The sequence below is a fragment of the Lithobates pipiens genome, unplaced genomic scaffold (genome assembly GCF_037356315.1).
Source record: "Lithobates pipiens isolate NorthernLeopardFrog02 unplaced genomic scaffold, aLitPip1_a1.2 Scaffold_13, whole genome shotgun sequence".
Lineage (NCBI taxonomy): Eukaryota > Metazoa > Chordata > Amphibia > Anura > Ranidae > Lithobates > Lithobates pipiens.
Genome location: NW_027507718.1, coordinates 169366657 through 169389757, shown reverse-complemented (window position 1 = coordinate 169389757; position 23101 = coordinate 169366657). Strand labels below are relative to the sequence as shown.

The 23101-nt window shown below is 42.7% G+C and overlaps 1 protein-coding gene across 15 annotated transcripts in view; it reads right to left on the bottom strand.

The window, feature by feature from the left end:
- Window positions 1-23101, bottom strand: part of UNC13A (unc-13 homolog A) — a 308976-nt gene that overhangs the window by 67078 nt on the left and 218797 nt on the right. For all 15 annotated transcript variants that reach the window (XM_077475833.1, XM_077475836.1, XM_077475835.1 and 12 more), the window contains 2 exons: window positions 20115-20267; window positions 18430-18553 (listed from right to left, as the gene is read on the bottom strand). In XM_077475833.1, the coding sequence (XP_077331959.1) occupies window positions 18430-18553; window positions 20115-20267 (277 nt within the window). The remainder of the gene's footprint in view (window positions 1-18429; window positions 18554-20114; window positions 20268-23101) is intronic.

The following is a 23101-nucleotide window of genomic DNA, read 5'->3' as shown; positions in this document are numbered from 1 at the left end:
ACTTGAGGCAGAACAGAGGCAGGAAGAGGAGGACTTCCTTGCCTCTCAAGGCCCCCTTTATCCAGACAGTGTTCCTGCTGTGCCACCCATCACACAGGAAGAGGATGAGGAGGAGGAAGAGGAGGATGATTGTGTCAGCATGGAGGTGGAGGCTGGCACTCAGCATCAGCATCAGCAGCAGCAGCCTTGTAGGGATGATTTACAGTCCCAAGAAACACGTGGACTTGTACGTGGCTGGGAGGAGGTAGCTGCGGATCATGTTGTCCTTAGTGACCCAGAGGACTCCGGACCGAATGCCTCAGCTAACCTACGCTGCATGGCCTCCCTGATCCTGCAAAGCCTGCGGAAGGATCCTCGTATTCTTCGGATCAAGGAGAGGGACCATTACTGGCTGGCCACTCTCCTTGATCCACGGTACAAGGGTAAGATTGCCGACCTTATCTTGCCATCGCAGAGGGAGCAGAGGATGAGACATCTCCGGGAGGCCTTGCAGAAAGGTCTGTGCAACGCGTTCCCAGAGACTGGGAGGTTACAAACTCCTGGTCCTGGACAACGTGTTGCTAAGGCATCGGTCAGAAGGAGCGGTGGAGAAGGTGGCCGTCTGACTGATGCTTTCAGACAATTTTTTAGTCCGCAGCCCCAAGGTATGATCGGTTCCAGCACCCATCGCCAGCGTCTGATTTACATGGTGCAGGAATACCTAGGGGCAAGGTGAGACTTGGACACCTTTCCCACCGAAAATCCTCTGGCTTACTGGGTCTTGAGGATGGATCACTGGCCAGAGCTTGCACAGTATGCAATTGAGCTACTGGCCTGTCCTGCATCCAGCGTTCTTTCGGAACGCACCTTCAGTGCTGCTGGTGGCTTTGTTACCGATCACAGGGTGCGCCTGTCCACCGAATCAGTTGATCGACTGACCTTCATCAAGATGAATCAGTCTTGGATCACCCACAGCTACCAAGCACCTGAAGCTGATGTAACAGAATAATTTTTTTTGAAATATCACATCCCTTCAAGACTGCCTATGCTGATGCTGAGTGACTGTCCTGTTATGTTGATTGTCTATCCTCTTCCTCCTCCGCTGATATGTTGGAAGAACATTTCTGGTTCTGGTTGATGCCATCAGCCCAATTTTTCTGCCCCTGTTTAACAGGGGCGTTTAAGTACAATTTTTGATGCAATGCTTTGCAGCAGGGCTAATTCCTGCAATCAAACAAGAGTATATGGGAGAGGTTGCAGTGTGGTGGCACCAGCACCAGTGCCTAAGGCCCAATTTTTCTGCCCCTGTTTAACAGGGGCGTTTAATTACAATTTTTGATGCAATGCTTTGCAGCAGAGCTAATTCCTGGAATAAAACTAGAGTATATGGCAGAGGTTGCAGTGTGGTGGCACCAGCACCAGTGCCTAAGGCCCAATTTTTCTGCCCCTGTTTAACAGGGGCGTTTAAGTACAATTTTTGATGCAATGCTTTGCAGCAGGGCTAATTCCTGCAATAAAACTAGAGTATATGGCAGAGGTTGCAGTGTGGTGGCACCAGCACCAGTGCCTAAGGCCCAATTTTTCTGCCCCTGTTTAACAGGGGCGTTTAATTACAATTTTTGATGCAATGCTTTGCAGCAGGGCTAATTCCTGCAATAAAACTAGAGTATATGGCAGAGGTTGCAGTGTGGTGGCACCAGCACCAGTGCCTAAGGCCCAATTTTTCTGCCCCTGTTTAACAGGGGCGTTTAAGTAAAATTTTTGATGCAATGCTTTGCAGCAGGGCTAATTCCTGCAATAAAACTAGAGTATATGGGAGAGGTTGCAGTGTGGTGGCACCAGCAGCAGTGCCTAAGGCCAAATTTTTCTGCCCCTGTTTAACAGGGACATGTAATTACAATTCTTGATATAATATTTCACAGGAGGGCCCCTTCCTGTGCCCACCCAGAGTAACGGTGAGGACTTATAGTGTTGTGGCACCAGCACCACAACCACCAAAGGTCAATTTTTCTACCACTGTTCAACAATGGCATGTAATTACAATTCTTGATATAATCGTTCACAGCAGGGCGCTCCAGCGCCCACCAAGAGTCACTTTGAGGACTTACAATGTTGTGGCAAAACCAACACCTTGTTCCGCCATTTCTGCAGAGCATATAGGGCAGGCCCCTACTTTCAAACATCCAATTTACAAACATCTCCTACTTGCAAACGGAAGGAGACAACAGCAAGTGAGATGAAAAAAGATGGACGACAAAACAAATTATACAGGGGTGATAACCCTTCCCTATGTTTTCCAAAAAGCTTAAAAATAGTTTTTTTGACTGGAGCTACACTTTAAAAATGTACCAGTTGAAAATTACAAACAGATTCAACTTAACACAACAAACTGCTGTTCTGAGTATATAGGGCCTGGGGGCCACACGCATTTCCTTTTTTAAATATGGGTACGGGGTTCCCCTTAATATGCGTACAAGACCTAAAGGGGCTGGTAATGGGCAGCGAGGGCTACCCATGCCATTTTTCTCAATGATTTTCAACCATATTGCAGGAACCAGATATAACATTAAAACCGCAAGCAGTTTTAAATGGTGTTATTTCCGTTTAATGTCATTTTGTGCAGGGACTGTTATAAACACGGGAAACACATGGCACTTCACAGGCATACTACAGACACCCCCCAGGCACCACATTTAAAGGAATATTTCCCCTTTTTTTTTCACTTTAATCGTCATTAAAATCAGTGCTCCCACCAAAACGGCCATTTTTAAAAACATTTTAGGCATTGACCCATGTCCCCTGGGGCAGGAGCCAGGTCCCCAAACCCTTTTTAGGACAGTATCTTGCATATTAGCCGTTAAAATTAGCACTTTTCCTTTTCGAACGTTCGAGTCCCATAGACTTCAATGGGGTTTTAAAGTTCGTTCGAATTTGGGGTCCGTTCGAAAGTTCTGGTGCAAACCGAACCGGGGGGTGTTCGGCTCATCCCTATTAGAGAGCCAAATTCAGATCCTATTGAGGCAGGCACAGAAGTGGCCATATGGGAGACTCCCTATACAAAGGTCTTGATCAAACATTGGGAAGCTAGTGGTCCTAGAAACAAGATTACCAGAGACTTGACCCTTGATGGTTTTATGGAACAATTACTGGCCCATGCACATTTTCAAAAAAGCCAGGAAATGCCCGTCTCTCAGAACCTGAACTTTAACAGCATTGCTATTAAAGCCAGTGATAGTTAAGCAGAGTGGTAAACTGGTCCCTGAGACAAAATATGCAAATGATCTGGAAGAGCCCACTAAGAATCTGCCAGGAATCTGATCAGGTCCAAGTAGCACATCTGCCTGGACCAGTAGGGGAAGATCAATGGAATGCCCTCCTTTCCAATATTGGGTAGCAGTTAAGAAGATTTTGTGTGTGGAAAAGGCATAGATCAGGCTGTACTACATAATCCACAGAGCTTCCAATAGAGGATCCCTGTAAGTAAAGACAAACCAGTCCAGTTTGTTGTTGAACCTAGATGCCAGGATGTCCGCATCCAGAATCCTCCACCTGTGACACAAGTCTTAGAACATCTCTGGGTGTAGGGGTCATTCTCCTGAGTCCAGGTGCTGCAGGCTGAGGAAATCTAAATGATAGGCAAGGCAGGAAGATTAAGTTCCATCCAATACAGGATCTATCCCACACCTTGTACCACAGCATGTCTTTTGGTACCACCTTGATGGTTGATGTATGGCACTGCCATGGCACTGTCCAACTGAATCCTGATCTGATGACCCCCAGTCAGGGTGTCCAGTGTTGCAGGGACAACCATATCATAGACAAGACTCCTTTGTAGAAACATAAAGAGAGATATGAGCACACAGGCTCATGGTGCAAATAACGTTTGTTTATTTGATAAAGGATTTAAAATCAATACACTTAAAAGTGTAGATAGAACATAAGCATCTAGAATCCTCCTTGGATGGATATGGAGCCCTGAACAGGGTCACATCCGAGTGCCAAGATAGATGGGTCATCCACAGGATGGATGGATGAGTACCGCCACAAACAATGGCTCACCACGCAGCTGCCGTAAGGCTGCAAGCAAGCCACTCACTGACTCCAGGAGCCGGCCACTCAGGACAAGGCTGTGAAAGCCTCCACCATGTAATCCAGGGGGAGCTTTCAATGGAACAGACTGACAGGGGACGCTATGCGATTGCCAGGACAACACATTTGAGAGGGCGTCAGTTCCCAGCTGCAAGGAGAGTGGTGTGAGATAGTCTTTGATATTAACAAGGATATTAACAAGGATTTCCTTGGACATTTCTCCTTGGACTGGGTTTTTATTTTTGGTTCTTGGTTTTGGTTCTTTGGACTCCTTACATTCTTTAGCGCAATCCTGTATTTTTTGTTTATTTTATTGTTTCCAAGTCCTTTGTACCAACTCCTTCTCCAACCTGACAGGCTGGCACCTGTCCTGAAGATCTTCCAAGTGTTCAGAAAAAAGGGCTTCCCTTCTCCAGACCAGATTGCTGAGCTACCAAAATATAAAAAGCAGACGGTGCAATCAGCGCAAAAATAACAACAAACCCCCCTTTTTTGTATGCAAGCATAAGGATCATGGACACTGAAGGAGTTTTCACAAAAATCCAAAAAAGTAAATGTTAAAATATATAAGTGTAGTGCAAACATAAATTATAAAAACTTGGTGAACAAGTCCTGTTGAATGATGAGAGAAAGTCCAGATAGTCGGTGGACAACAAGCCTAGAAAGCCTTCACCAGTGATGATAAATCCACATAAGGTGACAGTCCCTCCACCTCCGGTCTAATTGGTGCCAGAAGAATCACTCTAAGGACTGGTCTGTTTTGTACCATGATGACAGGATGTTGTGTTGTAGGGGTCTGGTGGGGAAATGGAAAAATGGGGCTGCCTTACCAAGAATTCTTCTGATGGAAAAAATGAGTACTCTTATCCCCAGTGATGTCCTTGTCCTTGTATCCAGGGCAGTCCTGGAAAGGTGTTACAGGCTAAAGGATTTGTAAAGCAGGCACTTTTTGCATGTACGTTCTGCAGGAAAAAACCTCAACACAAGAGTTCTCCTCATGTTCATTGACAGGTGTCCCATCTGGAAGATGATACAGGAAACTTCAAACAACTCTTTCAAACTGTAGTTTGAGGCTACAATCATGAGGTCTAGACATTCTATAATTAGGGGATTTACTGCCATATTGATAAGGTCCTTTCCAATAACTTCAGCCCAGTCAACTAGGATCTATCACTGCTACAACAGGTTGCACTGCATTAGCTGTCAGAGAGAACAGAGTACCAAAAGTGCACCCAGTCATTTATTAGTGGGGTCCTCAAAAACAGGTGAATCTTCCACTAACATGGTCAAAGCTTTATGAAGATAGGATAATGCCAGATCCACAGAGGGGGCAGTCCGCTTTTGATAACGTCTTCCTCAAATGGGTATAAGGCTAATATATGCTTGGGAGGGTAAAAAACTTCTCCGGGTTCTACTAGTCTCTATAAAGGAAAACCAAAAAAAGAGGGTGTGCTGCAAAGGTCTTGGCTGTCTTCAAAGCTATAAAGGAGCCTAGATTTGGGACAGCACTGGTAAAAGCTGCAGGCTGGCCCCAAATTTTAAAGTTGTGCATACAGTCTCAATAATGGCTTAAAGCGGAGCTCTACCCTAAAGTGGAGCTTCCGCTCATTGGAACCCTCCCCCCCTCCGGCGCCACAATTGGCACCTTTCAGGGGGGAGGGGGGTGCAGGTACCTGTACAGTACAGGTATCTGCACCCACTTCCAGCATAGATATCCGCAGAATCTACGGATTTTTACGCCCCTTTCCGCAGATCCCAGAGACAGCGGGGACCATCCCTATTGCGCAGCGCGACTCGCGCATGCGCAGTAGGGAACCGGGAAATGAAGCTGCAAGGCTCCACTTCCTGATTCCCATACCCAAGATGGCGGCGGCAGCACCCGAGAGACGATCGAGAGATCGGCTCCAGGTGCCGACATCACGGGCGCGCTGGGCGGGTAAGTGTCCTTATTTTAAAAGTCAGCAGCTGCAGTATTTGTAGCTGCTGGCTTTTAAAAAAAAAAAAACAGCGGAACTCCCGCTTTAAATAGTTTCCTTTCATGTTATAGTTATGGCAGAAAACTATGGGGGTTATTTATGAAAGGCAAATCCACTTTGCAGTACAAGCGCAAACTACAAGTGCAACGTGCTCTTGAAATTGGACTGAAAGTGCACTTCGAAGTGCAGTCGCTGTAAATCTGAGGGCTAGATCTGAAATGAGGGGAAGCTCTGCTGATTTGATTATCTAATCATATGCAAGCTAAAATGCTGTTTTTTATTTTCCTTGCATGTCCCCCTCGGATCTACAGCGACTGCACTTCCAAAAAATTTGCACTTGTAGTGCAAAGTGGAGTTGCCTTTAGTAAATAACCCCCTATGACTCCTCCAGTGTAGGTTTGTCTATTAAATGCTTAAAAAATGCTTAATAGTCTCTTCAGCTGAGGGCCCAGGTAGATCATTCTGCAGGGTTGTGAAAGCACACTAACTGCTTTCACAGTCAGAGTCAGCAATTAAATGTGCTATTTAGCTAGGGACAAAATTGAAACATATACAAAATCAAGAACTGGCTTTGGTCACCTGGTTTCATTTCCAACTAAGCTTGTGCTTCTGTGAAAATTGGCCTTTAACCTTCCATTCATAAAGCTTGGTCCTTATCATTCAGAGGTAGCTGCAAGCTTTCAATCTATGCAGGCAAGGATGTTTCTGGGAACATAATTGGCAGTGTATACTTTTTAAAAACTCTGTGTATTAAAGTCAATTGTTATTAATGTTGACAGACCATTAGTTTAACGTTGCCTATTTCTCCACATTTCGTAAAAACTTTGCACATCACAGGCTTATGCCGCGTACACACGATCGGATTTTACGATGGAAAATGTTGGATGTGAGCTTGATGGAGGTAAGTCTAACCATGTCTATGCTCCATCGGACATTTTTATCAGACTTTCCGCCAAAAAATGTTGGCTAGCAGGTTTTCAAATTTTCCACCAACAAATGTTTGTTGTTGGAATTTCCGATTGTGTGTACACAAGAGTGAAGCATACTATGTATGTCTATAGATGCACACCACCTGACTCAGGATCGAGCCTGCATGTCTGCTCCCATTAGCAAGCGGCTTGATATGGGGGCAGACTGAGAAGAAAAGGAGCGAGACATCACTGGTGGAGGACCCCAGATTAGGTGGTTTGGGGCCACTCTGTACATTACATTGCACAGAGCAGGTACGTATAATATATTCCTTATTTAAAAAAAAAAAAACCCTTCACAACCACTTTAACAAATGTCACTTTACATCACCTTGCTACTAGAAATAATTTTCTTTTTCTATTCTTTTTAAGTTAAACAAACTTATAGCATATAACTGCAAATGGAATTCTTTGTTAAAGAAATAGGTTCGTCCTTAGCTGAGATTCATGGCTTAATTTCTTTCACACTAGCATAAAACGTATCTTTTATAATACATTAGTCTGTGAAAGGCATACAGTTTCTCCAAAAAAAATTGTTTGAGTTCTGCTTGGTTTTCCTGTTTTATTGGCATAGAAGACTGAATAGCATTGGATTTAATTTTAAGTTTTAATATTGATCAACAGAAATAGACTTTTTCATCTCAGGTTCCAGGTTTCTTTGTCAAAAAGGAAAGCTGCAGGGTCGTTCCCTATATAATCCCTCCTATTTTCAGCAAGCCTCACTTATGTAGTAAGCAGTAAGGGCATTATAAAAAACCAAGAGAGGGACCTATGTTCTTTACACCAAACTGGTAAGTCAAACATTTTATTTTCTTAGTTGTATAGTACAGGACACAGGATCTTCAGTTTTCAGATGGTAAGTCAAAAAGAAGTCCAACTGAGGGATGAGTAACACACCAAACAAATGCTAACAGGCTCATGTAACAAGAGAGTAACAGAACTCGTACAGAAGTGATAGCAACATGATTAAGGCTAGACAGGTGTGGTCCAAAGAAATCAACAGAAACCAGATTGAGACTCCACTAAATCACTGGTAAAATTAGAGGAAGAACAGATGCAAGCAACAAAGTAAAAGTACACCAAGTACACCAAGTACAAAGGCCCCAACTGATGAGGGGTAAGTAGCCTTTGAAAAGTCAAAACTTGATTCTTGATGGTCCACAAAGCCCTATGCTGATCCAGAGCAGCCTAGGGAAGCCAGGTTCGTCGCATGGAGTAAACCCTGGAAATCAATCCTGGTTCATCATGTTAAAAACTCTCCCAGAGAAAGTTGCATTATATGCAGATGCTTTATTATTTTTGAAGGACACCTCTTCTTCTCTGGTTGCTGCCATGTCCCTTATCTATATACAGATCTTTTTCTGGTTTCACTATAAATTTGGATAAAGCAGTCCTCTTACCACTTGATCCATTACCGTGAGACCTGTCCCCTATGGCAGCATTAATATATGTACTTTCCTCATTAAAAAAATTAGGAGTCATAGTTACTCCCCGGGTATCTGGGTATTAGGCCCAGAATATACTGCCTATGTTCCCCAAACTACGTCAGACTGGAAAAACCTAGTGCAAACTTCCACTTTCAGTCATAGGGAGAGCCAATTTGATCAAGATGGTCTGGATGCCACAACTACTTTATTTATTACTAAATGGTCTCATTTAGATCCCACAGTGTATATTTCATACCATTGACTCCTTTTTTTAGGGAACTTAAATGGAAGCATGGCCATTCCAAAATGAAAGATCCTAAGCTCCAACCACTCAAAGATGGGGCAATTTGGCAGTCCCTAACCCCAAGTTGAATTACTTTGCATCACAACAACATTTTTATGGATGGAACTCCAATGATCTCAGGGACCCCATTGAATGAATAGTTATTTTGCAATTCTCCAAGGTTTCCCCAGTGGAACTGTTGGTAGCGGACAGTTGCTATTTTCATTGTTTGTGGGAATCTGTCTGGGAACTCAAATTTACCAGAACTTGCCAAGTTTCAGGGCTTTGAAAACTGGAAGAAAGCAGGGATATTATATTTACACCAATTATATGACAAGAATGTATTACTACCCTTCCCTACATTGGTGGATAGGTTCTACCAAATGTTTTTTTAATACCTTCAACTCTGCCATGCATTACAGTGCCAAGCGGCTTCTTATTCATTGAACTATAACCCATCTTCTCTTCTTACAATGGCCTTATCCTCTTCCTGTTCTAAAAAGGGTTTGATAGGTGATGTGTATTCAACATTTCAAACTGCTCAAGTTCACCTGTCATGTGGTGGCCAATGGATGATTTATGGAAAAAGGGAAAAAAAACCTGCTAGACCTCTATATATAAATAAGAGATAAATGAATCTCTAGGCTGCTGCTCAACTGTGGGATACACACACAATAAACATAAAGGGCAAATATAGAGCTCCGCCAATAAACATTACATGAATCAGTAAAACTATCCCAATTGTCGTTCATTAAATAGTATTATAACTGGCAAAAAGTCCTTCACTTATTTTGCATAATGAAAGTCCACACTCTTTAACTTAATATAAATGCACCACGGTGACTCCACACATGTTTATAAAAGAAAGTGCCCAACCACCGAAACAAGATTGCGCTTATCAGATGGTAAAGCGTAAGGAGCGTTTAAGATAAATCCAACTGCAACCTCTCGCTTATACCAGGTGTCTTTACTCTCTCAGGGGCGAGACTTCATACATGGCAAGCCGCTACGGTGCTCTGCAATATCGTACTTTAATGGCAATGGGTATGCTCAAAAGAAAGAGAAACTGCCCATAGTGTAAAATCATTCACCAATTTTAATAAATAAACAAAATGTACTTACATCAAAAATTTATCAAAATAGCATAACAACAAGCCGGTCAGCAATTTTGGGAGCCCATCCTCCTCTCGTATGGCGTGGAGATGTTACTGCATGCCCTTCCAGACGCGTTTCAGCATAAATGACGTTTTCAATGGTTCAAAGGTTCCCCATTGAACCTTTGAACCATTGAAAACGGATTTTGTTGTCGGAAAATTTTAGATCAAGATCTCAAACTTTGTGTGTCGCAAATTCCGACGGAAAAAGTCAGATGGAGCCCACACAGGATCAGAATTTCCGAGAACACAGTCCAATCGCACATTTTCCATCTGAAAGTCTGACCATGTGTACAGGGAATTTAGACTGATGTCTGAAAGCCCTGGGATAATTATTAGGAAGAGACCTTCTAAAGAATCAGAGTAGACAAGAATAGGCAATGCTAATAACTCCAGGATAGGAGATATGGCCAAAGATTGAACCTTCCTACATACCAATACATCTAAATTAATACGTTATCTCTAGATATAGATTCTGGAAGAAAGGAGAGATGGACTGATCACCATTTACACAAGTGGAGCTGACCCACATGGCATGATGACCATGAATAGGGGAGAATCAAGTCCCAGCTGCCGGGCAGGAGTAATAGATGACTGAGTGAGACCAGATTATCCAAAGCTCGCTAACAAAGAAGGGGCAAGGTTACTTTTGACCAGGTCACCAGAGCCATCCTACATATGTCCATAAGTGAGTCAGCAACAGAAAAGGTGACTCAAAGATCAACTGCTGAGCAGAAGGGGTAATAGCCTAGTGTGACTAATTCAACTCCGAGTTAGTTAAACATGCAAGTTAAAAGTCATTCCGCCCTAATCCTAAATGATAGGTTCTTAGGTCTACCGCAATGTTACAACAGATGATTAAAAATACTGGTATGTGATTGGTCTGTAAAATTACTAGCTTATTGGGCCAGGGGGCCTGACAAGTTGCTGACTGTATAAATTTACACAGTAGAATCATCTGTAGCTCATCTGTAGTTCATAAACATCCACTTAAGCATAAAACTGTAACAGATGAGCATAAAACAGAGCAAGGAATGCCAGCAAGCAAATATCGTGAACCCAGCGGCTTAAGCAAAAGTAAGACAGCAGAGCGCAGCAGCAAAACATAGGCTCTATTAGCATAAATCCACAGCCAAAGAAGGTAAGTAATCTTGCCTCTTTCTCAGACAACAGGTTGTTAAATGCTGCTCTTTATTACAACACTCACATGAACAATCCTGAGAGGCTGACCGTGACTAGGTCAACATAGACCGCCACACCATATAGTGTTGAAGCGCAGTGTAAGGACTAACCAGTGTGCAGAAGGAGACAAAGACCGTTTGTGGCTAAAGCACCCTAAGCATAACATATAAAATAAGAGTATGTAGGTGAAACTATACCCACAAGGGATGAGCCCACTGCTAGGCAGGGGGGACAATAGACGCTGAAACTAGGTCACCGGAGGCCACCAACATTGTGTAAGTAAGACATTACCAACTACTGATACTCACAGATTAACAGTAAAACAGGCAGAGTTAAAGGTCCTCTGTGATGAGTGCAGCATATTCTGCTGTCCAAACAGTACACTAGTGTGACAGAACATCCTTATCACTCATAGACCAACTGCAAAACAGCAGTGGTCAATGCCTTGTTTGACTAGGTCCAAGTAATATACTGTAAAAATGATTGATATACAAGTGAGACAGAACCACATAGGATACTCACGACCACTGTAGAAGGATTAATGTCTGTGAACAGGTTACATAGTCAGGTTTAAAAAGATACAAGTCCATCAAGTTCAACCGAACAAAAAAATCACACAGTTGATCTAGAGGAAAGTGAAAAACCCCAGCAAAATATGCTCCAATTTGCTACAGCAGGGGAAAAAACTTCTTCCTGATCCCCCGAGAGGCAATTGGATTTTCCCTGGATCAAAATGACCTATAAATGTTAGTACCCAATTATATTATGTACATTTAGAAAAGAATCCAGGCTTTTTTTTAAAGTAATCTATTGAGCTTGCCAGAACCACCTCTGGAGGGAGTCTATTCTACATTTTCACAGCTCTTAGGCCGCGTACACACGGGCGGACTGTTCGCCCAACCTTGTCCGCTGAACAGTGTTTGGGCGGACAGTCCGCTCGTGTGTGGGCTTTCAGCGGACAGTTTCAGCGGACAGTTGGACGGACAAAGTCTTTCGGAAATTCCGAAAAACTGTCCGCTGAAACTGTGTTTGAGCGAACAGTCCGCCCGTGTGTGGGCCTGTCCGCTGTACTTTCGAAATGAGCGGACTGTTCCCGCTCGGAAAGTCCGCCCATTTCGAGCGCGTGTACAGGTAGGCGGGGCCCGCGAAGGAAACGTCGCGGGCTCCGCCGCCTGGAATGGGCTTAAAGGGGAACCCCAACGCCGAAAAAAATCGGCGTGGGGGTTCCCCCCAAGTCCACACCAGACCCTTCTCCGAGCACGCTACCCGGCCGGCCAGGAAAGGGGGGCGAGCGAGCGCGCCCCCCCTCCTGAGCCGTACCAGGCCGCGTGCCCTCAACATGGGGGGTGCCTTGGGGAAGGGGGGGCCGCGCGGGCCCCCCCACCCCAAAGCACCTTGTCCCCATGTTGATGAGGACAAGGGCCTCTTCCCGACAACCCTGGCCGTTGGTTGTCGGGGTCTGCGGGCGGGGGGCTTATCGGAATCCGGGAGCCCCCTTTAAGAAGGGGGCCCCCGGATACCGGCCCCCCACCCTATGTGAATGAGTATGGGGTACAATGTACCCCTACCCATTCACCTGTGAAATAAAGTACAAAAAAAAACACAACACATGGAAAAAGTATTTTATTGCACAGCTCCGGGGGTCTTCCGTCTTCGGGGGTCTTCTCGCCGGACTCCTCCGCTATCTGTGTGTAGCTCTTTTGCTAGCGGAGGAGTCCGGCTTTCTTCCTCCCCGCCGCCGGCCTCTTCTCCCGACTTCGGGGGTCTTGTCCCCCTCTTCGGTTCTTCTGCCGGGCCACCGCGCCTGGTCCGGTGGCCCGGTCTTCTGTCGCCGTCTTCCGTTCTTCTGTCGCCGCCTTCGGTTCTTCTGCCGGGCCACCGCGCCTTCTTGTAGCTCTTTTACAGGCGGTGGCCCGGTCTTCTGTCGCCGCTGTCGTCGTCGCCGCCGCCGCCGCCGCCTTCCGTTCTTGTTCTTCTTCTTGTTCTTCTTCTTCTTCTCCTGGAGATGTTGACTCGACGAGCTCTCCGGCCGGAATGCCAGAGCCGCGCTGTGCGGTCACTTATATAGTGACAATGGGGCGGTGTCACATGGTATATGTCACATGGGTTGGTCACATGGTGACCCCGCCCCCTTACGATGTCATAGTCCCCATGTGACATCAACCCATGTGACCAACCCATGTGACATATACCATGTGACACCGCCCCATTGTCACTATATAAGTGGCAGCGGAGCGTGTCCCTGGCATTCCGGCCGGAGAGCTCGTCGAGTCAACATCTCCAGGAGAAGAAGAAGAACAACAAGAAGAAGAACAAGAACGGAAGGCGGCGGCGGCGGCGACGACGACAGCGGCGACAGAAGACCGGGCCACCGCCTGTAAAAGAGCTACAAGAAGGCGCGGTGGCCCGGCAGAAGAACCGAAGGCGGCGACAGAAGAACGGAAGACGGCGACAGAAGACCGGGCCACCGGACCAGGCGCGGTGGCCCGGCAGAAGAACCGAAGAGGGGGACAAGACCCCCGAAGTCGGGAGAAGAGGGCGGCGGCGGGGAGGAAGAAAGCCGGACTCCTCCGCTAGTAAAAGAGCTACACACACATAGCGGAGGAGTCCGGCGAGAAGACCCCCGAAGACGGAAGACCCCCGGAGCTGTGCAATAAAATATTTTTTCCCTGTGTTGTGTTTTTTTTTTGTACTTTATTTCACAGGTGAATGGGTAGGGGTACATTGTACCCCATACTCATTCACATAGGGTGGGGGGCCGGTATCCGGGGGCCCCCTTCTTAAAGGGGGCTCCCGGATTCCGATAAGCCCCCCGCCCGCAGACCCCGACAACCAACGGCCAGGGTTGTCGGGAAGAGGCCCTTGTCCTCATCAACATGGGGACAAGGTGCTTTGGGGTGGGGGGCCGCGCGGCCCCCCCTTCCCCAAGGCACCCCCCCATGTTGAGGGCACGCGGCCTGGTACGGCTCAGGAGGGGGGGCGCGCTCGCTCGCCCCCTTTCCTGGCCGGCCGGGTAGCGTGCTCGGACAAGGGTCTGGTGTGGACTTTGGGGGAACCCCCACGCCGATTTTTTTCGGCGTTGGGGTTCCCCTTTAAGCCCATTCCAGGCGGCGGAGCCCGCGAAGTCTCCTTCGCGGGCCCCGCCTACCTGTACACGCGCTCGAAATGGGCGGATTTGCCTCCTCCTTACGTGGGCGAGTCCGTTCATTTCAAAAGTTGAGCGAACTGTTTGCCCAACCTTGTTCGTCAAACAGTCCGCTCGTGTGTGGGCAAGTCCGCTCATGCAAATTTTGAGCGGACTGTTTGCCGAAACTGTTTGACGAACAAGGTTGGGCAAACAGTCCGCGCGTGTGTACGCGGCCTTACTGTGAAGAAACCTTTTTGTATTTGGAGAGGAAATCTTTTTTCCTTTAAATGTAAAGAGTGCCCGCTTGTCCTCTGTGATGACCTTAAAGTTAATAACTCAATACCAAGTCCCCTATATGGACCACTTATGTATTTGTACATGTTAATCATAACCCCACTTAATCTCCCTTTCTCAAGAGAGAATAAATTCAGTTCCTCTAATCTTTCCTCATAGCTGAGCTCCTCCATGCCTCTTATCAGTTTGGTTGCCCTTCTCTGCACTTTCTCCAGTTCCCCAAAATCCTTTTTGAGAACTGCTCAAAACAGAACTGCATATTCCAGATGAGGTCTTACTAATGATTTGTACAGGGGCAAAATTATATCTCTCTCTCTGGAGTCCATACCTTTCTTAATACAAGAAAGGACGTTGCCAGCTTTGCAAACCGCAGCTTGGCTATGCATGCTATTATTGAGCTTATGATCTACCAAAACCCCCAGATCCTTCTCCACTGTGGATTCCCCCAGTTTTATTCCCCCTAGTATGTATGATGCATGCATATTCTTAGCCCCCAAGTGCATAATGTTACATTTATCAACATTAAACCTCATTTGCCAATTAGTTGCCCAATTAGACAGTGAATTGAGGTTGGCTTGTAGATTGGAGACATCCTGTAAGGACGTTAATCCACTGCATAGCTTGGTGTCATCTGCAAAGAGAGAAATTGTACTTTTAATCCCAGACCCTATATCATTTATAAATGTATTAAAAAGTAAGGGTCCCAACACTGAACCTTGGGGTACACCACTGATAACCGTAGACCATTCAGAGTAAGAATCATTAACCACTACTCTCTGAATTAGTTTTTTTTAGGCAGTGTTCTATCCATTTACAAGCCTGTAGACTTTACCTTACACATTAGCCATGTGTGGGGAACTGTGTCAAACACTTTTGCTAAATCCAAGTATGCTATGTCTACAGCCACCCCTCTCTCCAAGGTTTTACTTACCTCCTCATAAAAAGAAATCGGGTTTGTTTGATAACTTCTGTCTTTCATGAATCCATGCTGTCTGTTGCCTAAAATATTTTTTTTCAGCAAGAACTCTTCTATGTGGTCTTTTATTAAACTCTCCAGTATCTTCCTGTCTATAGAAGTTAAACGAACAGGTCTATAGTTACTTGGTAAAGACGTCGATCCCTTTTTAAATATGGGCACCACATTGGCCCCTCACCAATCCAGTGGTACCATTTCAGTCATTGACGAGTCCCTAAAAATTCGAAACAATGGCTTTAAAATGACAGAGCCCAATTATTTTAGGATCTGTGGGTGGATGCCATCTGGTCCAGGTGCTTTATCCACCTTTATTCTGTCTAAATAGTTCTGGACCATATCACTTTTGAGCCATTTTGGAATAATAGGTTACCACAGGCCACTGTGCAAATAGTACACTGTACACATTATCGACAAGGGTCACTTCACAAACCACTGCAAAGCAGCAGTGTAATGGTTGTGCATAACAAGATCAGCACAGACGACTGCAAAAACAGTATACAGTGAGACATTGTCCATAAGAGTAAAACAAAAACTACTGGAGAGCAGGGAACTAAATTGGCTGTGCCTGACTAGGTCATCATAGAACAAACAGTGAGACATTACCAATAAGTTTCACTCACAGACGCACTACCAAGAATTAGGGGAATAACCATGTGTGACTAGATCACCATGAGACTCTCTACAGAAAAAACAATGATACATTACAAACAAGGGATATGCAAAAACCCTTGCAGTGCAGGAAGGTTAATAGATGTGCATGACAAAGTTGACAGGCTGTGTACCAAAAGTCTCCTCAAAGCTCACTCACAAACCACTGCAAAGCAGAAAAGGTCAATGTCCATGGCCCCCAAACTATTAGCTGAGTGAAAGGCGGTGAGGCCCCCTGACATGGCACCTTTCAGCTTAAAATCTTACATGTGTGGTGTGACAATGTCCTCAAAGGGGTATTCCAACAGTTTTAGTGAGCTGAGAAGGGTTAATACCATCTGTGCCAGGCATTCTTAGCAGCTGTAGCAGGTAGCATCCTTGGACCACTGTGCTGATTAACTGAAGGAGAAATGCTAAGCCAGTCCTCCGCATGTTCCAGAAGTAAATTATAAATGCAGAATCCTTTATGCTCTAGAAGCAGAGTTTGGGTATGGTTCTTTAAGGCCTTGCCGAGTAGTCAACCGATCAAGAAGCTGCAGAAAGGGGCTGCAGTGGCTACAATGCTGCCAGAAATATTGATAGAGGTAAAACAACAAAACATCCACATAAAAGAGGCAAGCTTCTCTAAGTAGAAAAATGTTCATTATCTAGCTGAAAACTAAGGTTGCTGGAAGTAGGAGGGGTTACATATGGGATTTCCCTGCACTTTTCCTTTTTTGCCAGTGTCCAGTCACCTGAGGGTACCTGCATATATCTCATGATTAATGACTAAAGATCATGTGCCCTGTACTGAATGAGTAAGAAACATATTTCCATAAAAAGAAAGTCTTGTATGACCACTCCAAAAGCTTAGGTATCATTACTAAGGATATAGCTATTACCAAATAAATAGGCCATTAGCTGAATAGTTTAAATGGTAATAGCTCTAGTCAGGGAATTAGAAAAGTTACCCCATCTTTACCCATCAGCTCTCTATGAAAGTGGTTAGTCCATCTGGGATATCACAATAGAGCGTTTAAAGGAAACCTGTACTAAGGGGATATAGATATTGCTATTGCAGACCTCAATTTGAATATGCAAGCTGCCTGAATTCACAAATTTATAAGACAAAAGCCTGAACAATATTGCATACCAGAAAAGTAAAAGTGGAATCAGAGGTCGTTATCTGCATAGATGTTTTATGTCAGTGAATGTAGCAGTGGCAGCCTCTATATATTCTCAGTACAGATTTTCTTTATGACTATTGTTTTCTAAGTAACTATCATCTAGTCAGAAGTGGTATAATTTATGTAAAAAAACAGAACATGAGGCATCACCTTAAAACAAAGTTAAACAAGAATTAGAAAATCTTCCCAGGATGGCTAGGTGTAGACTTGTAGTGGGTAAAAAATTTGCTGCCAAAAGATCTTATCATATACATGCATGCTGCTTTTTTTGCACTCACACAAGTGTACCAAATACACATCATTCATGTAATGCATTTGTACACTTGAAAGTATTTATATGGTGTATATGCAGTGTATATGTAATAATAAATAATAAAACATGGTACATATTTATAATATTATGTTATATTAATTATAATTGCGATTACAGTGATACTAATCTTTATGACTTGCTTCCAGAATTTTGTTGTGCAATCTTTTTTTCTTTAAATGTTTGGCTAGCCCTAGTCTCATCTTGAAAAACAATACTTATTTAAAATCCATTTCAGATAAATCTTTTTCCCGAGACTGGTTAGCTGGGTAGCTTCTGCTGAAGTGGTAGTGCACACATAGACCGCATTTCTACATGGTCACAATTGGCAGGATTACTACAGGTAGTCTCATTCACTTAGCTGGGTAAATCAGTAAACACTGTAAACGTTCCCAGTTGTTTCTTTTTAGGGAGCAGGGTAATGCGATTATTGTTGGGTAATGCTACAACTCTACCAATGTAAAACATTTCTAGCTTAGTACAGCAGATTTGACAGGTCAGTGTCAGTAATACTATTGTGTACAATTACAACCAATAAAATGTAAGCTCTACATCAAATACAGTACAGTCAAAGATTTATCAGGTATAGTATTGTTAAGTTTTATTTTATTTTACTGCCTTTCAGTTTAAGAACTATCAAGATTTGAATGCAGTCATTAACCTTTAACTTCCTTCCAATTTTGTGAATAAATAGGCACACCATGGTGTGATAAAAAATAAAGCAATTAGTATACTTTTCATGGAACAAAATGACTACCATATTTAAAAAAAAAGCCGATTTGAAACATATTTGAACACTGTAAGTATTATTAATGTTCACTTTTCTAATCTGGAACATGCTGGAACTCACCGTCTGGTCTGTTAGTGGTGGTAGTACAATTGTTTTTTCCATTGTGTTCATCACTAGTTTCCATAGCTCCTTCAAAACGCGTTTCAAAACAGTCTTTTCACAAATTTTAGCAAACAGGGTAAGACTAAGAAGAAAAGAGGAAAATTAAAGGAGAAATGGGTAATTATGTAGATTTCCATTTCAACAATTAGGTTGAACTTAATAGACTTGTATCTTTTTCAACTCCCCTAACTATATAACAATATGTAGTAGCATCTTCTTTTTTTGGATTTGGTGCTTTAAAAATCAAAAAAAGATCTATTTATTGGCAACTAAGGCTTTTGATAGGCTGCAGCGTAAGTGGAAACAGTTCCAGGTGAGATGTTAATAATAATACTTGTGACAAATAATTAATAAGGTTAATGGTAAAACTACTTCTAATAATAATTAATATTAAATAAAAATGCATGATCTACATTAACATTTTCTTGGCAGTTCTATAACACCAGCATGTCAGAATTCACGATTTTATTAATAGTTTTTAATTATTTATCTAATTTAAATTCAATTCTGTACTAACATATAAAACAATTTAATATTATTTCTCTACACTTAAGTTTATAATCATTACCGGTGGCCCCCCGACTTACAAATGACTCCTACTTACAAACGCAGGGAGACAACCGAAAGTGAGAGGAAATCTACAAATCTAATTCAATGACAAAGTAAATGGTTACCAAGGAAAAAAAGATAGATCTTGACTGGTTGGAGTTATATTACTAACTGACATCTCCTGCATTACTGAATAGAGTGTGATAAGTTAGGCAAACCCAAAGCTCAGTAATCTTATGATATATAAAAAACACATATACATAGACCTCTGAGGCATATTTATAAGGCTAATTCATAATGGATGCTGTGTTACAATGCAGTGGGATCGCTGCAGTTCCAATGTGCTGATCTCGTCGCATAGCACTGTTCATTTCTTTTCTTTAAATGGGTGCTTTTTTTAAATTAACTTTAGTGTGCGGTCTTACAGACACTTCATAAAGTTCAACTGTCCACCATGTGAGACAGTGGTGTGAACTGGGCACACAGGAAACAAGCCAATTTGTCTTGTCATGCAGTGGGACTGCGCTGGAATAGCCTCCCAATGCAGTGCCACCACATCTGGTGTGAATGAACCCTAAAACAGTGAATGCAACATTTACCAAATGTTTACTCTTGTGTGTAATTGGAATTAAACAGATTGATTAACCACCTGTGAATGTTTGGTGAACGTCACATTTACTGCTGTATACATTTGCTGTATAACATTTACCAAATTTTTACTCTTGTGTGTAATTTGAATTAAACGGATTGATTACCCACCTGTGAGTGTTTGGTGAATGCCACATTTACTGCTGTATACATTTGCTGTATAACATTTGCCTCAAAATATTTATTATTATTATTATTATTATTATTACCAAATGTTTACTCTTGTGTGTAATTAGAATTAAACGGATTGATTAACCATCTGTGAATGTTTGGTGAATGTCACATTTACTGCTGTATACATTTGCCCCCAAATATTTATTATTATTATTATTATTATAGCTTAACATTTATTGACATCTAACAATATAAATGCAATTGTTTTCTGGTACATCTTACTTTATTTGCTTATAAGCATCTGTAATATTTATTTTGAATTATTTTCTTACTTGCTGTCTAGTGGGTCCAGTATAGGTTGTAATACATTATCAGCATCCTGGGCTACACTGCTGCAATTACTGGCAGGCACATTTCCAGTCCCTTTAACCTGACTAAGAATTTCTCCCATTTGTTTTACACATTCCTCAATATGTGCATGGAAACTGCAAAAAAGAAATCATAATAAAGACATAATGGTTACATATGAAGTTACACATTAAAATTACACAACATAATGAGGATATTATGTGAAGTGGAATACATTTGACTGCTCAGTATATTTTCCAGATTGCATGCATACAGAATATATTTAGCATATGAACATTTTTGTAAATGGAAGACACAGAATCACTACTTGCAAAGTTTTGCATTGGTTGCTGCCTTTTCACTGTAGTCCTATTATCTGATTCTACCATGATGGCAGACATCAATTTACTATCAAGGCTAACACAAACATTTTCATATAGATATTTAGGTTACTATGACATAGATTTCCATTGTTAGAAAAAGCAACAGAGCAGAACTATTGATTAGCACTTATGTAACAAGCATGTCTGCCTCTATTTACATATATACATTATTTTAAAACATTAAAACAAATATTATTATTTATAAGTTTATCTAAAAAATCATTAAAATACATTCTTCTTAAAGTGGTATTAAACCTAAAAACAAAAATGTAATAAAATATATTGCTGCTTAGCAATCCTTAAAGTGGTGGTCTAAAAGTTTTTTTTTTACCTAAAGGCATTTTTTGCATAAAAAACACCCCACTATCTTTCCTACCTCCCTCTGTCCCTAAACACCTGTCTCCTGCTATCCCTACTCCCTGCTTTCACAGCAGACACTGAGGGTCAAACTCCTGTGAGGAGAGAGTATGGGTGCACACAACCTGGCTCATGAACACATTATGCGCGGGTACCTCCCGCTGTCAGGGGATTGCCAGAAGAGCAGAAGACATTGTTTTGCATATTTTTGTTATTCACTTTTTCTGGACAGCTTGGTCTGCTAAAGCAGAACTAAAGTCCTACTTTAAAAAACTGCAAGCAGGAAGGTTTTTTTTTATTGCAGAAGAGACATGCAAAGTCTCTTCTTCAATAAAAGAAACCTACCTGCCTGCTTGCAGTCTTCTTTAGAATGTACACAGCACTTGTATGATGGGATGATCACACTCCTGCACATGTGCAAAAATGACGTCACCCTGTTCTGGCCAATGAAGACAGTCACAGTCCGGCACCTGGAAGAAGCCATAAAAAAAAATGCTGGAGAGGGATGTTGGACTGTTGAAGTACAGGTAAGTATCTTAGAGTTTAGCTCTGCTTCAAAAGAACTTAATCGCAGGTTCACCAGGTGAAAAATAAAGGAAAACAAGTCTAACAAAACAAAAATCAATGCAGCCACCACATCTGGTAAGATGTATTACAAACATTTGTTTGGCTGTGGGTTTAATACCACTTTAAGTTATTGGGGGCGGGGAGCAGTTTGCTTGGTATCCACAGTCCAAGGATCCCCACAGTCCAAGGATCCCCATACTGAGGTACAGTGAATTTTCATTCCTCACAGTGTTATCTGTCATGCCATACTTCACTGAAAGCTAAAGCTAAAGATCCATTAATAATTGGAAACCATGATGATTTCTGCTTATGTGATCAAAAAAAAAACTTCTTCACCCTGCAGGTGCTACTGCAGGCTGAAGGAGAAAATGTGCTTCTGTTTAACACTATAACTGTAAGGAACTATTACAGTAAAAATATTACCTAAAAAAATAAAAATAAATAATGAATCCATTTAGAAATGTTAAAAAATTAACATTTGGTTCATTTGTAGCCCTATAATAAAACTCTAAATAGGGTATTTGTTAAAACAGTATACACTATGCACATATACACTACATAGTTTTAAATGTAAACATTAGCCAGAGCGAAATATAGGTTAAACAGGGAATATTTGCCAATACCATCATCTGCAACAGAGGATGTTTTTACGTGATCCATACAGAGAGGTGGTAGAAGTGGAAGGGTTTTCTATTGGCTAATTTGTCTCTCCCACAGAATAGTGTGATAGTGTGTCATTTACTGAAATATAACCATGCTTTTAATGTGTGCTTGGAAGGTGACAGCCCTACCTCTGAGTCATAAAGCAACGTGAATAATTTCCAGAACTTAGCTCATCTTCCAATGCTACCGCTATTCCTTGCCTGTGTCGGATACTTGTCCCAGGTCTGACACACTCTGCGTAAAAGCCTAAAGCAGCATTACTGTAAAATAATACATTTGGGTGGCATGAATGCAATTTATACACTGGGAGGGAGAACCTCTGGGGGAATCTAGGATGGAAAAGGACCTGGGGGTCCTAGTAGATGATAGGCTCAGTAACGGCATGCAGTGCCAAGCTGCTGCTAACAAAGCAAACAGAATATTGGCATGCATTAAAAAGGGGATTCATTCCAGGGATAAAACGATAATTCTCCCGCTCTACAAGACTCTGGTCCGGCCACACCTTATGCATACTTTCCAGTTCTGGGCACCAGTCCTCAGGAAGGATGTACTGGAAATAGAGGGAGTACAAAGAAGGGCAACAAAGCTAATAAAGGGTCTGGAGGATATTAATTATGAGGAAAGATTACGAGCACTGAACTTATTCTCTCTGGAGAAGAGACGCTTGAAAGGGGATATTATTTCAATTTTCAAATACCGTACTGGGGACCCCACAATAGGGATATAACTATTTTGTAAATGGGAGTTTAACCACTCATTAAAATTAGAAGAGAAGAGGTTTAACCTTAATCTACGTAGAGGGTTCTTTACTGAAAGAGCGTCAAGGATGTGGAATTCCCTTCCACAGGCAGTGGTTTCAGCGGGGAGCATCGATAGTTTCAAGAAACTATTAGATAAGCACCTGAATGACCACAACATACAGAGATATACAAGGTAATACTAACATATAATCACACACATAGGTTGGACTTGATGGACTTGTGTCTTTTTTAGACCTCACC